This window comes from Cyclopterus lumpus, chromosome 2, assembly GCF_009769545.1.
Source record: "Cyclopterus lumpus isolate fCycLum1 chromosome 2, fCycLum1.pri, whole genome shotgun sequence".
NCBI lineage: Eukaryota > Metazoa > Chordata > Actinopteri > Perciformes > Cyclopteridae > Cyclopterus > Cyclopterus lumpus.
Window position 1 is genome coordinate 4,811,229 of NC_046967.1, and position 12,768 is coordinate 4,823,996.

Consider the following 12,768-nt stretch of genomic DNA (forward strand, 5'->3'; position numbering starts at 1 on the left):
TTCTTGATAAATGTGAAACGGATTGCAATGATATTTGGTGCAGATGTTCATGTCTTGATGCAGAAACTCTAATGTCCTCCAGTTTCCCCTCTTCATTGAATGCATCTTCAGTAAAAGAGTCCCATTCACTTAAAATGGAGTGGTGTGTTCATTGTTCATGCTCATAGTGTCAGACTTAGTCCTTTATAAATAACAATTAGTCCTTTTATAATGTGACTATTTAAATGAATAGAAAGAACATAGGTGGTCTCCTCCTGAGTGCATTGTGTGCATTGCTGTTAAATATGTTGCTACCTTTACGTATACCTCTCTTAATTAATACCGTCTCTGAACCGTCATGTATTACCACAGCAGATGGATCATACTGTACATCTGCGTTGTAACTGTGATGTGGTTTGGCCTCGTTTTGCCTGTGTGTGTGTGTGTGTGTGTGTGTGTGCGTGTGGGTGGGTGGGGGGATGTGGGAGGGGGGGGGGGGGGGGGGGGGGGGGGGGCGTGTGCCAAAGGACAAATGATGTGCTGTAGGCTGCTGGCTCCCCCTAGTGGAGAGAGTCGGTACACAGGAGCAAACATCTGCAGTGTCGTGTGTGTCCTCATTAGTTTGAGGAGATACAGACGAGACACTTGAGCTCAACCAAGAATCTAATCAGAAAATATATATTTCCTGTTGTAAGTTCTCCGGCATCGTTTTATTAAACTTTAATCCTTTGACTTGAGGGATGTTTTTCTTTCTGAGCATCACAGCATAAGCTCATTAGCATACCACAATAAACAAGGAGGAGGACTTGACTTCTGTCAACAAGACACGGGGAGCGGGAAAATGTAACTTTAGTCATAAACTGGTGGTTTTTAAAGTCTGTAACGTGCAGGCATTTTAGTTCCTGGCAAGTCACATTTAATCACAAGTTTAAATAGATTTAATTGTAAGTAATGTGATGATACATTTCAATATGAATAGCAACAGAGAGACGCACAGCAAAAAAGAGTTGCATTTAATCCCAATGAACTCTGGAGCGTAAATATCAAAATATAGTGTATTTTGCTGAAATGGACAATAATAAACTTTATTTAACACTTTTCCTTTCAAAACGACAAGCAATGAAGCTAAAGGCATAAATGAATATGCATAGTTATTTATTATGTGTCTTAAACAGCGCCTTTGCTTTTACATATCTGTGTTTATCTCTGTATCCTGAATGATTGTACTCGCCCAAAATCATATTGCCTTGGTCGATTAATAAAGTTGTATTAAGTTGAAATGGAAGAGAACATCCCAACAATTAAATAAGATAAAAGTTGCGACACTATCTCAAGATGAAGGTTGTGCAGCAATGATTTTGGGGGGTGAAATATTCTCAAAAATACATAAAATGAAGGTACATCGTGACCTTTGAAGGTGCATTGTGACCTTTGAAGGTACATTGTGACCTTTGTGTCTGTTGTGCAGTTTGTCGGCCAGCTTGAAAACTTTCAACTCCCTTATCTCGACTTCGCTGCTTCCTTCTCGCTGCCTTCGAGGAGCTCAACGTCCCTTTTCACCAGCGGGTGACTCAGTTTTTTTGTGGGCACCCCGAGGCGTTCCCCGACCAGATGGGAGATTTAAACCCTGCAGCATGTTCTTCATCCTCCCGGTGCTGTTATATCCCCGCCACAGGGAGGGGTCTTGATGGATAATTTATTTAATTTCTTATTTATCTGTGACCCCATAGACTTCCAAACAAAGCTTTAAAGTTTCTCCACATGTCCGTTGTTCTGTGTGTGTATATATATATATATGTATTTATTTTACATTGTGTTGATTTCTTCATAAAAATACAGGTAGTATCAAGTATGCACTGTGGAATGTAACTGAGTACATTTACTAAAGTACTGTACTGCTTTATACTTCATCTCAGAGAGGAATATTGTACTTTTTACTCCACTGAATTAATCTTACAGCGTTAGATACTTTTCATACTAGTATTTAACGTATGAAACATAACATGTTTTATAAGTTCACACTTTTGGAGCCCCAAGATGGCTAACTGTATTGTAGTATATAAATATATATTTATATACTGATGCTGTTTTTGCAGTTAGTATAAAATTGTTTATTCTGCTGATGTCTCGCATCCTCAGGAAATGGTGCAATACTTAAATTAACGTGGTTATTTCTTTGGTTTTAGAAGAAATACTTTATTTTTAAAATGTTTTAGAACTGACGGGCTTTATTACCCATAAACCAGAGTTTTTATATGTAAACTACAAATTATTCAACTTTAACAGTCTGGAGATGATGAAGTTTCCCTGGCTGGAGCACTCATCATCAGGAAATGTGTTTCATGTTGAAATTTCGGTATTAAATTCTTTGCAAAGATATCCGACCTTCATTTGACAAGAATAAGCTTAAATAAAACAAGTGTACTTTCCACACAGACATCCGGCTTTCTTCACCTCCTTTTTAAAGGTTGTCAAGTCCTCTCGGGAGCAGGAACACGGCCCTAGACCTTGAATCAATATGTTAACGTCAGAAGTGTCAACGTGTATGACTTAATAATAAGTGGAAAAGCTTCAACCTGAAGATTAATAATGAGTGAAGAGTAACTGCCACCCCGCCACTTTTAAACAACTTTATTAAACAGGTATTTTAATGTGATAACACATCATAGAAAAGCCTTTGCAAGGTCGGGAGCATGTCCTTTTGTTTAGAGAGTCCTTTCAGAATTCAAAATGCTCTCCTCTATAGATGCTCTATAGATGCTCCTCTATGGAATACAAGTGAAGATAACATCACGAGAATACGACAAGCAGAAAGCAGCCCGGCCTTGTAATCTTAGGAATCCATTTAGTCGCTTTCACCCCTGCTTTTTCCTCCAATAACAGTTTTAGTCTTCTACAACGTCTCCTGAATTGTGTATTTTATGTCTCCTCTGGGTTGTGGATCCCAGGACCCCTTCAAGAGGCCACAACACACATTTATATTAATCTTTTATGTACATTTTGAGGGTTCTTTTGTATATAAAAGTGCTCTTTGTAGCACAGGGGTTCTCAATATATGGGTCGGACTCCTTTTAAAGGCTCACAAGGTAAATGTGAGGGGTCGTGAGATGAGTAACAGGTTGATTTACAGTACTGTTTCTTCATGCTCGGTGTAGCTCCAGGTGTCCTCCTCAGCTGCCTGAGGAAGAGGACTCTTTGTGGGTCTCTTTGACGATGTGGTTGGTGTTGACCTGCACAGTACAAGTATTTCAAATGTGTAACTAGTTGAGCTAATGCAATGGGGTATTTTAATGTAAAATGTAATCCGATTACATAATCAACAGTTGCTAATGTGTTGATCCCTGACAATATTCAGGGTGATGAAATCCGCACTACCGTCCCCTCCCTCCTCCTCCTCCTCCTTCTCCTCTTCCTCCCTCCTCGGTGTATAGTGGCAGGATTAGTAACGTCAGTCTAGTGCGTGCCTGCTGTGTTTATGTGTGTTTGAGGACGTGTGTGTGTGGTTGAGTGGAGGAGTTACCACCGAAGCTCCTGCAGACAGACATTTTCCAGGCTTCCAATGATCTGTCAGATTAAACCGCAACCGGATGAGACGGGACTTCCTGCGTCTTGCGCCCTTAAATATCACCCACTTTTCTTTTCATTGATTTATTTAAATCCTCAAACGAAGATTTGTTTTTTGCCGGAACGCTGTCCGCGGTGCTGAAACCCCCCGCGTGACCTTTTCCACCTGCTGCGCACAGAGAGGCGGATTTGACGTAAACCCGAGCCCGTTGGATGCAGAGAGAGGTTTGAACTACCTGTTAGCTTCTCCGGGCTGCGGGATCATGCAGCTGCGCGAGGGGCGCTGAGCGGCGTCGTCTCATTTCCATTCGTCATCATTTGACTCCGCAGCCGCAGACCCGCTGCCCGACTTTGTGCGAACCGACTCAGGAGAGAGGAAGCAGTGCGGGCGCCGAGCAGGAAGATGTTGCGGGAACAGTGGTGACCCCGAGGGGAGGGAAACTTCCAGTAAAACACAGGAGAGGGCGTGCAGAGGCGCGTGTGTGCGTGTGTGTGTGTGTGAGGACAGAGAAGGTTATGACCGCGTCTCTTCACCTGGAACTCGGGCTGCTGCTGCTGATGCTGACCTGCTGGCAAACACCAGGGATGGTCGGAGCCAGTGAGTCTCTGTTCACTCTTTTTACATGTTCAACTTGTCATGTTCAGTGTGGCATTAAAGTGAAGTCCAGGTGCAAACATCTGGTTGGATTCAGAACCTGAGGGGATGCTGTGTCCAGATAAGACACGTGTGCATCAAATGTGCAAAAATACGAGATTTACCTCACAATGCTCAACCAAACCAACAGGCTGAACATGCATCATCGGTCTGTATTTTTCTCTCCAGAACAAGAACTTAAAAAGAAGGGAAATGAAAATGTGTTTACAATATTGACAGAAGTAACATTTTCAACCACAAGGCAGGGTTGACTCATTTAGAAGCAGTCAATCCTGCAGGTCATCATTCACGTGTAGAAGCAAAGGCATCCTGTTCCTATAGTTCTTATTTTTACCAGTAGCGTTAAACACATGTAAATCCTAAAGGGAAGTGTCTCCATCTTCAGTGTTCAGACGCTGCATGTATCGTCATTTTGTTTTTGTGGTTTTCCTCCTGCTTTTGAATGCTGTGTTCATGATTTTGGAAAACATTATTAAGACTATACACATGAACACAAAGACCATGCCCGTTCTGCAGCCAGACGTTGCTCAAACACAGATCACTTTATTTTTAAATAAAGTTCCTACAGAGAGGCAATAAGTCGGGTTTAATTTAGCAGAAATCTGTATAGGATCATAAAGGGTCGTGGGGTGAGGAGGGGACAGGGGTGGGGGGGTGGGGTGGACTTTATTAATGCCGTAAATATCAACAAGACAGACAGCTGTGGTAAAACGGTCAAAACTGTAATTAAATGTCTATCAGGAGATTGGCTCTGTGCGGTTTAATTAGCAGCAATGCACTTAAATCATCGCTCCCAAGACTCTTTCTCCCTTTATCGTTATACAAGCTTTTATGAAAAGCAGTCTTTGGCAGACGAAAACCAAATAATACGTGCTTCTCTTTGGCTGATCACCAAGAGGTGGCTGATCTGCGTTTACGAGGCTCTGTATTGATTCAGCCAGCGACGTGTCCCCACATCGCCTTCACCTTCTCCATTCCTGACATGAACATCGCAGGTTAACTCGGGTTAAGTTGTACTTAATATGTGTAGAATATTTATCCTTATAAGAGTTATGAATCTGAGTGTGCCTACCATGCACAGGCCCTGGGGCCCAAGAGGCCATCGGGCCCCTCTGTATAGACACGTCTTGTTCGAAAGGCAATCAAACCACAAGACCACAAAAATATGCAAAACTACCACAATCGAACAGAAAAAAAGTAAATAATGCTCACAAAGAGGGAAAATTGGCCTCCATAAACAAACAAAACAACGACAAAGAGATTCAAAACAACTATACAAAGAGTCAAAACAACCACAAAGAGGTTCAAAACAACTATACAAAGAGTCAAAACAACCACAAAGAGGTTCAAAACAACTATACAAAAAGATTCAAATCAACTATACAAAGAGTCAAAACATCCACAAAGAGATTCAAAACAACTATACAAAGAGTCAAAACAACCACAAAGAGGTTCAAAACAACTATACAAAGAGTCAAAACATCCACAAAGAGATTCAAAACAATTATACAAAGAGTCAAAACATCCACAAAGAGATTCAAAACAACTATACAAAGAGTCAAAACAACCACAAAGAGTCAAAACCTCTGTGTCTCTGGGTCTTTATAGGAGGGATCGGGGGCCTTCAAAAGGTATAGGGACTATTGTTTCATTATCCTCACAGTTTACAGTTTATACTGTAGCTTAATCAGAATGCACATGTTGTGCCTGTATCTCCAGAGGAAGCCATTAGCCTGATTGGTCTGATGAGTCTATCAGCTGACTGTCGGCTGTGATTTACGACCAGAGGCGACTCTCCTTCAGGGGAAACAACGCAAACAACGGGCGTCATGAAGCTTGTTATTGTTGTTGTTGTTGGTGGTGGTGGTGCAGACGCCGTCATTGTTGTGTTGCTATAGGAGCTGCAGAGAAACATAGTTGGATTTGACAAGAAAGCATATATGTTTGGTGAAAGCTTTTGTCTGTCTCATCGTAGAATAAATGAAGAGAGCATTAATCACCATGATGCATTTTAAAGCATCACTCTAGCTTCTGCTGTCATTTTCCATGAAAAGATTGAGATCTTGAAAGTCCTAAGGAAAAATTAGAAAGACTAAATAAAAAACACTTTAATGTAAATATTGAGAAAATCGTATATTCATTCACACTCAAATGTATCAATTGTAAAATAAATCCTTATCAGGCTGTATGGGTTATTATAATTTGAGTTATGGTTTAACTTGTGGATTAAATCTGTAATGTGGCATTTAGTTTATTATATTATATAATTTAGCACTCGACTGAAGAGGATTTCAGCTGAGAGGAGAATCACTAATGCTGAATGCATCTTGAAATATAATGTGAACAACCCAGCTGAAAACCTGAAGGACAAACAAGGGCGTGCGTGTTCTTGTGTGTGTATGTGTGTTCTTACATCCCCCTGAATATCCATATTCTCCTCCTCCCTGTTTCCCTCCACCCTCTCTCCATCTCTTACCGCTCCCTCCATCATTGATCTTCTCTCCTCCCGCTCCGTCCATCCATCTCACTTTGCCCTTCGTCTGTGTTTTTCCCTCAAAAAACAAAAAGATTGAAACTTCACTTGCCGTCTCTTGATGGCCCCAGATAATTGCTCCCTCTTCATCCCTTTATATTTACTCCCCCCTCTCCGACTCATTCATGTTCTGCCATATTCCTGTCGTCTTTCATCCTCCTCTTTCTCCCTCATTTCCATCTCTTTTCCTCTGTCTTCCTGACTCCATCCAAGCCTCCCTCTCATCTCCTCTCCTGGTGTGTATAATGTAATTGTGGAAGTCTATTCACTTTTGAATGTGTGTGTGTGTGTGTTTTTATTTTATAGACAACATGTCAACATGTCCTCTATTCTCTCACTCCTAAAAAATAACGCAATCATTTATTATATTACCAAAAGTATTCAGATGTTTTTTGGGGATTTGTAATATTGATAGGGCTGCACGGTGGTGTAGTGGCTAGCACTGTCGCCTCACAGCAAGAGGGCCGCGGGTTCGATTCCCGGTCGGAGCGGTCCTTCTGTGTGGAGTTTGCATGTTCTCCCCGTGGCAGCATGGGTTCTCTCCGGGCTCTCCGGCTTCCTCCCACAGTCCAAAGACATGCTGCAGGTTAATTGATCTCTAAATTGCCCATAGCTGTGAATGTGAGAGTGAATGGTTGTATGTCCCTACATGTGCCCTCGATGGACTGGCGGCCTGTCCAGGGTGTCCCCTGCCTTCGCCCTATGTCAGCTGGGATAGGCTCCAGCGCCCCCGCGACCCTAATGAGGATAAGCGGTATTGAAAATGGATGGATGGATGGATGTAATATTGACACTTGACATTAAATACAATTGATTTAATGATCCAGATATCGGACACATATGATCATCTTTAAATGCACCTTTATTTTGTAATTCCCATGGCAAATCTGTTTCACCATTTCCGCGCAAGCTCCTTTAGTAGGGGATTTTAGAAAAGGGCTGAAGGTCGGCGTTACTGCAGACGTGGTCACATTAAACTCTTGGTGCAGTCTGTTTATTTATAAACTACCAATGTACACAGCGTATACAAACGTGACCAACAAACAGGTTATTCTGTTGAGCCCTAAAGCTCCGGGATAAGCGGACAAGTGGTAAATACATGTTGCATGTTTCACTGCCTAAAGTGAGTCTGTATCTGTTTGTATCTTACATCAATGGAAGCGCATCTCTGCAGCCGGATGGCACCCTTTTGCAGAAAGCCTTTGTTTGTAGAAGGAGCTCTTCAACAGTCGCATATATGGGTGTCATATTTGGTTGTTGTTCACATACTTTTGGCCAAATAGTGCAGCGTTGAATCTCAGAAAATGATTCCGAAACTGAGCTACACGGGCGTCAGGTTTCAAGGCCATTCCAGGGAATCAAAGAGCCTCTTTCTGCAGCCGACATTCAAGCATTATACAGAAAGGAAGCCATCGGCACAGCGGCCAATTTCTACGCCCACAGCATCAGGGAATAGAGCAAAAAGCATTGCAGCCGCAGGACACGTTGGGTAATCTCAAATGCTGCTTTTTCTCAACTGACGGAAAAATAAGTAAAACAACATCCTCCCACTTTCTTTCACTCCACCTCCACATGCTGAGTGCAACAGGTTCACGAGCCTTCCTCGGTGCTGTCACAGTGGGTTTCTGGGAAATGTAGGAAGTCACATGTAATCTATCACATCAAGCAAAGAACAACACTAAATGAAATCATTACATAAGAAATGCATCATTATAATTAAGAAACATTAATGAAAGACTGCACAATTTGATCTTTTTTAAAACTCTTCTTTATGACAAAACTAATCTCACCCTTAATATCCAATCTGCAAATCATAAATAATCAGATATTTAATGTAAACCTTAAAGTTGCAATGAGGCCCACCCTGTCCTGTAATACCACTTGTACCCTGAGAGGCGATAGTGAGACCCTGTAGAGTCCGGTGTGTCCTCTATAGAGTCCGGTGTGTCCTCTGTAGTGTTCGGTGTATCCTCTGTAGAGTCCGGTGTGTCCTCTGTAGAGTCCGGTGTGTCCTCTGTAGAGTCCTGTGTGTCCTCTGTAGAGTTCGGTGTATCCTCTGTAGAGTCCTGTGTGTCCTCTGTAGAGTCCTGTGTGTCCTCTGTAGAGTTCGGTGTATCCTCTGCAGAGTCCGGTGTGTCCTCTGTAGTGTTCGGTGTATCCTCTGTAGAGTCCGGTGTGTCCTCTGTAGTGTTCGGTGTATCCACTGTAGAGTCCGGTGTGTCCTCTGTCCTCTGTAGAGTTTAGTCTGTCCTCTGTAGAATCCGGTGTGTCCTCTGTAGAGTCCGGTGTGTAGTAGAGTAGAGCTGCTCTATGCCTCTTTTCTTAATATAAATGAAATAATAATGTTTTCATTAGCCACTAATGCAAACCTTTTAGAAGTGGAATTGGATTAAAACCAAATTATTAATATGCTTGTTCCGTAGAACAATCCCCTACATAAAAGCCCTCCATGAATTATAACGTAGACACAGTCGACGTTGCAGTAACATGTGAATCATGTGATCACAATGATAAAGTAAATAAATAAATACTCCAGCTACATAAACAGACAGCTTCATCGCCTCCGGGAGCCTGAAACCATGGCAACAAGCGTGTCCCAGCCGGGTGCATCACATTGTACATGCAGTGTGTTGTTGCTGTAGCTTTGTGTTTCTATTTTCACACAAAACATGAAGAGAATTCAGATTTTTAGTTTTAACATCCTTCTTTTCTTTTCTTTTTCTCGCCGCACTAATTGGTTGCCGTGCCGGAGCCTTTTCCCTTCTGACTGCGTGTTGTTTTTAAAGCCGTACACACACACACATGGAAACACACACACGGAAACACACATAGAAACACACACAGAAACACACTCAGAAAAACACACTCAGAAAAACACACAGAAACACACACGGAAACACACACAGAAACACACACACTGAAACACACACACATGAAACACACACACAGAAACACACACTCAGAAACACACACAGAAACACACAGAAACACATACACAGAAACACACACACAGAAACACACATATAGGAACACACACAGAAACACACATAGAAACACACACAAACGCACACTCTTCCAGTGGGCACATGTTAATGCAGCCAGAGAAATGAGGAATATGGAGTTTGCTATTCTCGTCCTGCACTAAAGGCAGAAGGAGTGGATGAAGTGAGCTGATCAATAGCTCCTGACTTCCAGTAAAAATTAAGTTATTGATGCCATTATATTTCATATCATCGCCCAGAAGGATTTCTGTCTTTGTCTCTGGTTTTCTTCTGGTTAATTTGAATCTTTATTGCTTCCATCTGTCTTTTTCAGACGTTTCCTTCCTCTCCTTTTTTTGTGCCTATATATATATATAACCTTTAACTCTTCTCTTTTTGACATTCTATCTTTTCTTCCCTCCTAATTAAGAAAATATTTTAAAAAGAATAAAGAAAATAATAGAGTATTATCATTTAATATGTATTTCCCTTCTCTTTCCCTTCTTCTCAGCGAAGGTCACAGCGTTTACTGGAGATTTAAATCTCTCAGCGAACACTTCAGGTTCCCCATCAGTTCCAACCAGCAGAGGACCATTAACATGACACACCACAGGTGTGGAAGTACAGTATGTGTGTGTGTGTGTGTGTGTGTGTGTGTGTGTGTGTGTGTGTGTGTGTGTGTGTGTGTGTGCGTGTGTTTCTCATCTTTCACACATGATCATACATTCACATAATTTAATGCACACTTTAACCCACACTTTAACCCACAGTGACGGGACAGTCCTCCTCACGAGGACACTTGGACCGGCGGCTGATGGAAACATGATGGAGTGTCAGTGTGTGTTTGTTTACGTGTCCATGGCGGCCAGCTAGGAAGCAGGACACTGTAATGACAGAGGGGACATCTGTATCCGTTGTAGCTGCAGATGTATAAGCTTATGGGGGTAATGCTGCAGGAGAGTTCTAAAAGGTGCTGCTGACCGTCTATAATAAGTAATACCTTGTGTGTGCATGTGTGTGTGTGTGTGCGTGTGTGTGTGTTTGTCGCAGCTGTGCCAGCAGCCCCGGTGAACGTGTCGGTGACTCAGCTGAGGGCGCACTCGGCCATGGTGACCTGGAACGTCCCTCAGGGAGACACTGTTATCGGGTACTCCATCTCACAGCAGGTACAGTGTGTGTTTGTGTGTGTGTGTGTGTGTGTGTGTGTGTGTGAGAGAACATTTACTACCTGCGGTTATGAGCTCACAGATGGATTTGTTGCTTTAATCCTCAAAATGCTCTGCAAATAATGAGTCAATCTGTGTAATGTCTCTTCTGGTTGAGGGCCAATTAAATTTGAAGCGGAATAATTTGTGAATGGAATGACCCAAAAAACTTGGATCGCCGTCCAGCTCAGGGTTAAAAAACATCTTTCTCTCAGTTTAATTATGTATTGTTTTGGAGATCTTTTAAAGGGTCAGATGAACATGAAATGTGGATATTATTCATCATATTTCTATATTCTTTGCAGAGGCTTTAGGGCCCTCCTGGTTGAAGTCACCTGGTCAGGAAACATTTTCTTAATTCATCTCATGCATCACCACACTCGTCTCCCGTCTCCTGCACACTCGGCTTGTTGTTCATTCTCATCACTTTTTACCGCCCACACGTTGGCAGAAGGAGAATCAGACATTAGCTCAGCTCATGGGAGTTGCCTCCATTAGGGGAAATGAATTGGCCAGGACTCGTCTCACAGAAGGAACAATGCCAAACAGCTCTTCTTCTTCTTCTTCTTCTTCTTCTTCTTCTTCTTCTTCTTCTTCTTCTTCTTCTTCTTCTTCTTCTTCTTCTTCTTCTTCTTCTTCTTCTTCTTCTTCTTCTTCTTCTTCTTCTTCTTCTTCTTCTTCTTCTTCTTCTTCTTCTTCTTCTTCTTTCTTTTAAGTCGTCTCACGTCTGACTCAGAATCCATCAACCTTGTGGCATTTGCAAGAAAACAGGAGGGTCAATGTAAATCATCTCTTTCCATAACCTCAGAAAGCTCTCATGTAAAAACCCTTACTCAAATATTAATAGGGGAGGTGACGGAGCAGGTATCCGTGCAGGATGTTAGTCATCAGAAGTGGCTTTAGATCACGCTGAAGATGCATAAGAGGACTCAACGTCTCAGATGCAGTGATATAAAAGGTGGTTGTCAATCGTACAGATCTTCAGGATTCTGCTTTATCGGCGTGAAAACCACACAGCACTGATCTGGTGTCAGTCTCCGGGCTCGGTTTGGACCTCGCTGGAGGAGATTATTTCACACATACTTCCCTTCAGTGACAAGCTGAGCCTTCTGTTGGTGAGGGAGAAGCAGGGCGAGTGAATCTGCTTCACTAGTCTGAAGCGAGCCGAGTCCTGCAAAACCTTTCATTTAATAATTTTTTTCCTTTCATGTTTGGTCCTATAGTCTAGAACGGTGGTTCTCAAATGGGGGTACGTGAGACTTTTTAATATATATCGTACAGAGCTGCAACAGTCGGACGGTAACTCCTTTAATGGTCTTCTGAGGAGGCATGCCGGCTGCCCTCACATCACCTGGAGGCTGGAAGCTGAGTCATTGTTCCCAATTGATAGACGGCTCGTTTCCCCTCCATAAAGATACGTGACGTATATTATGGTCTTTAGTGCAGCCGGAGACACCACTCTGACTGCCCGGAGAGCCCGGAGCATGATGATGCTGCTCCATAACTACTCTGCTTCCTCCTTCGGAGTCCTTGTGACTTTACATCTCATAGGGTCCATTGGACCTGACGGTGTCTGATGCCTGGTGAGCCGGCCTCCCGCGTTGGCCCTGCTGATGCGCCCCGACCTCTCCTCTCTAACTCCTTCTGTTTCATGGATTGAAGTTCCATTCATACATTGTCATATTCATGTTTATGTAACTCTGTAATGCTGTTCATTCTGTACTCATGACATCTATTGCATCTGTCCATCCGGGGAGAGGGATCCTCCTCTGTTGCTCTCCTGAAGGTTTCTTCCCTTTTTTCCCTGTGAAAGGTTATTTTTGGGGAGTTTTTCCTGATTCGATGTGAGGT

At 42.6% G+C, this 12,768-nt stretch overlaps 1 protein-coding gene across 1 annotated transcript in view; it reads left to right on the top strand.

Moving 5' to 3' along the window:
• Nucleotides 1–3,448: 3,448 nt before the first annotated feature.
• Nucleotides 3,449–12,768, top strand: part of LOC117745701 (fibronectin type III domain-containing protein 4-like) — a 14,686-nt gene continuing 5,366 nt past the window's right edge. The window contains exons 1-2 of the mRNA XM_034554205.1: nt 3,449–4,141; nt 10,763–10,878. Coding sequence (XP_034410096.1) covers nt 4,060–4,141; nt 10,763–10,878 — 198 coding nt within the window. The 5' untranslated portion in view covers nt 3,449–4,059. The remainder of the gene's footprint in view (nt 4,142–10,762; nt 10,879–12,768) is intronic.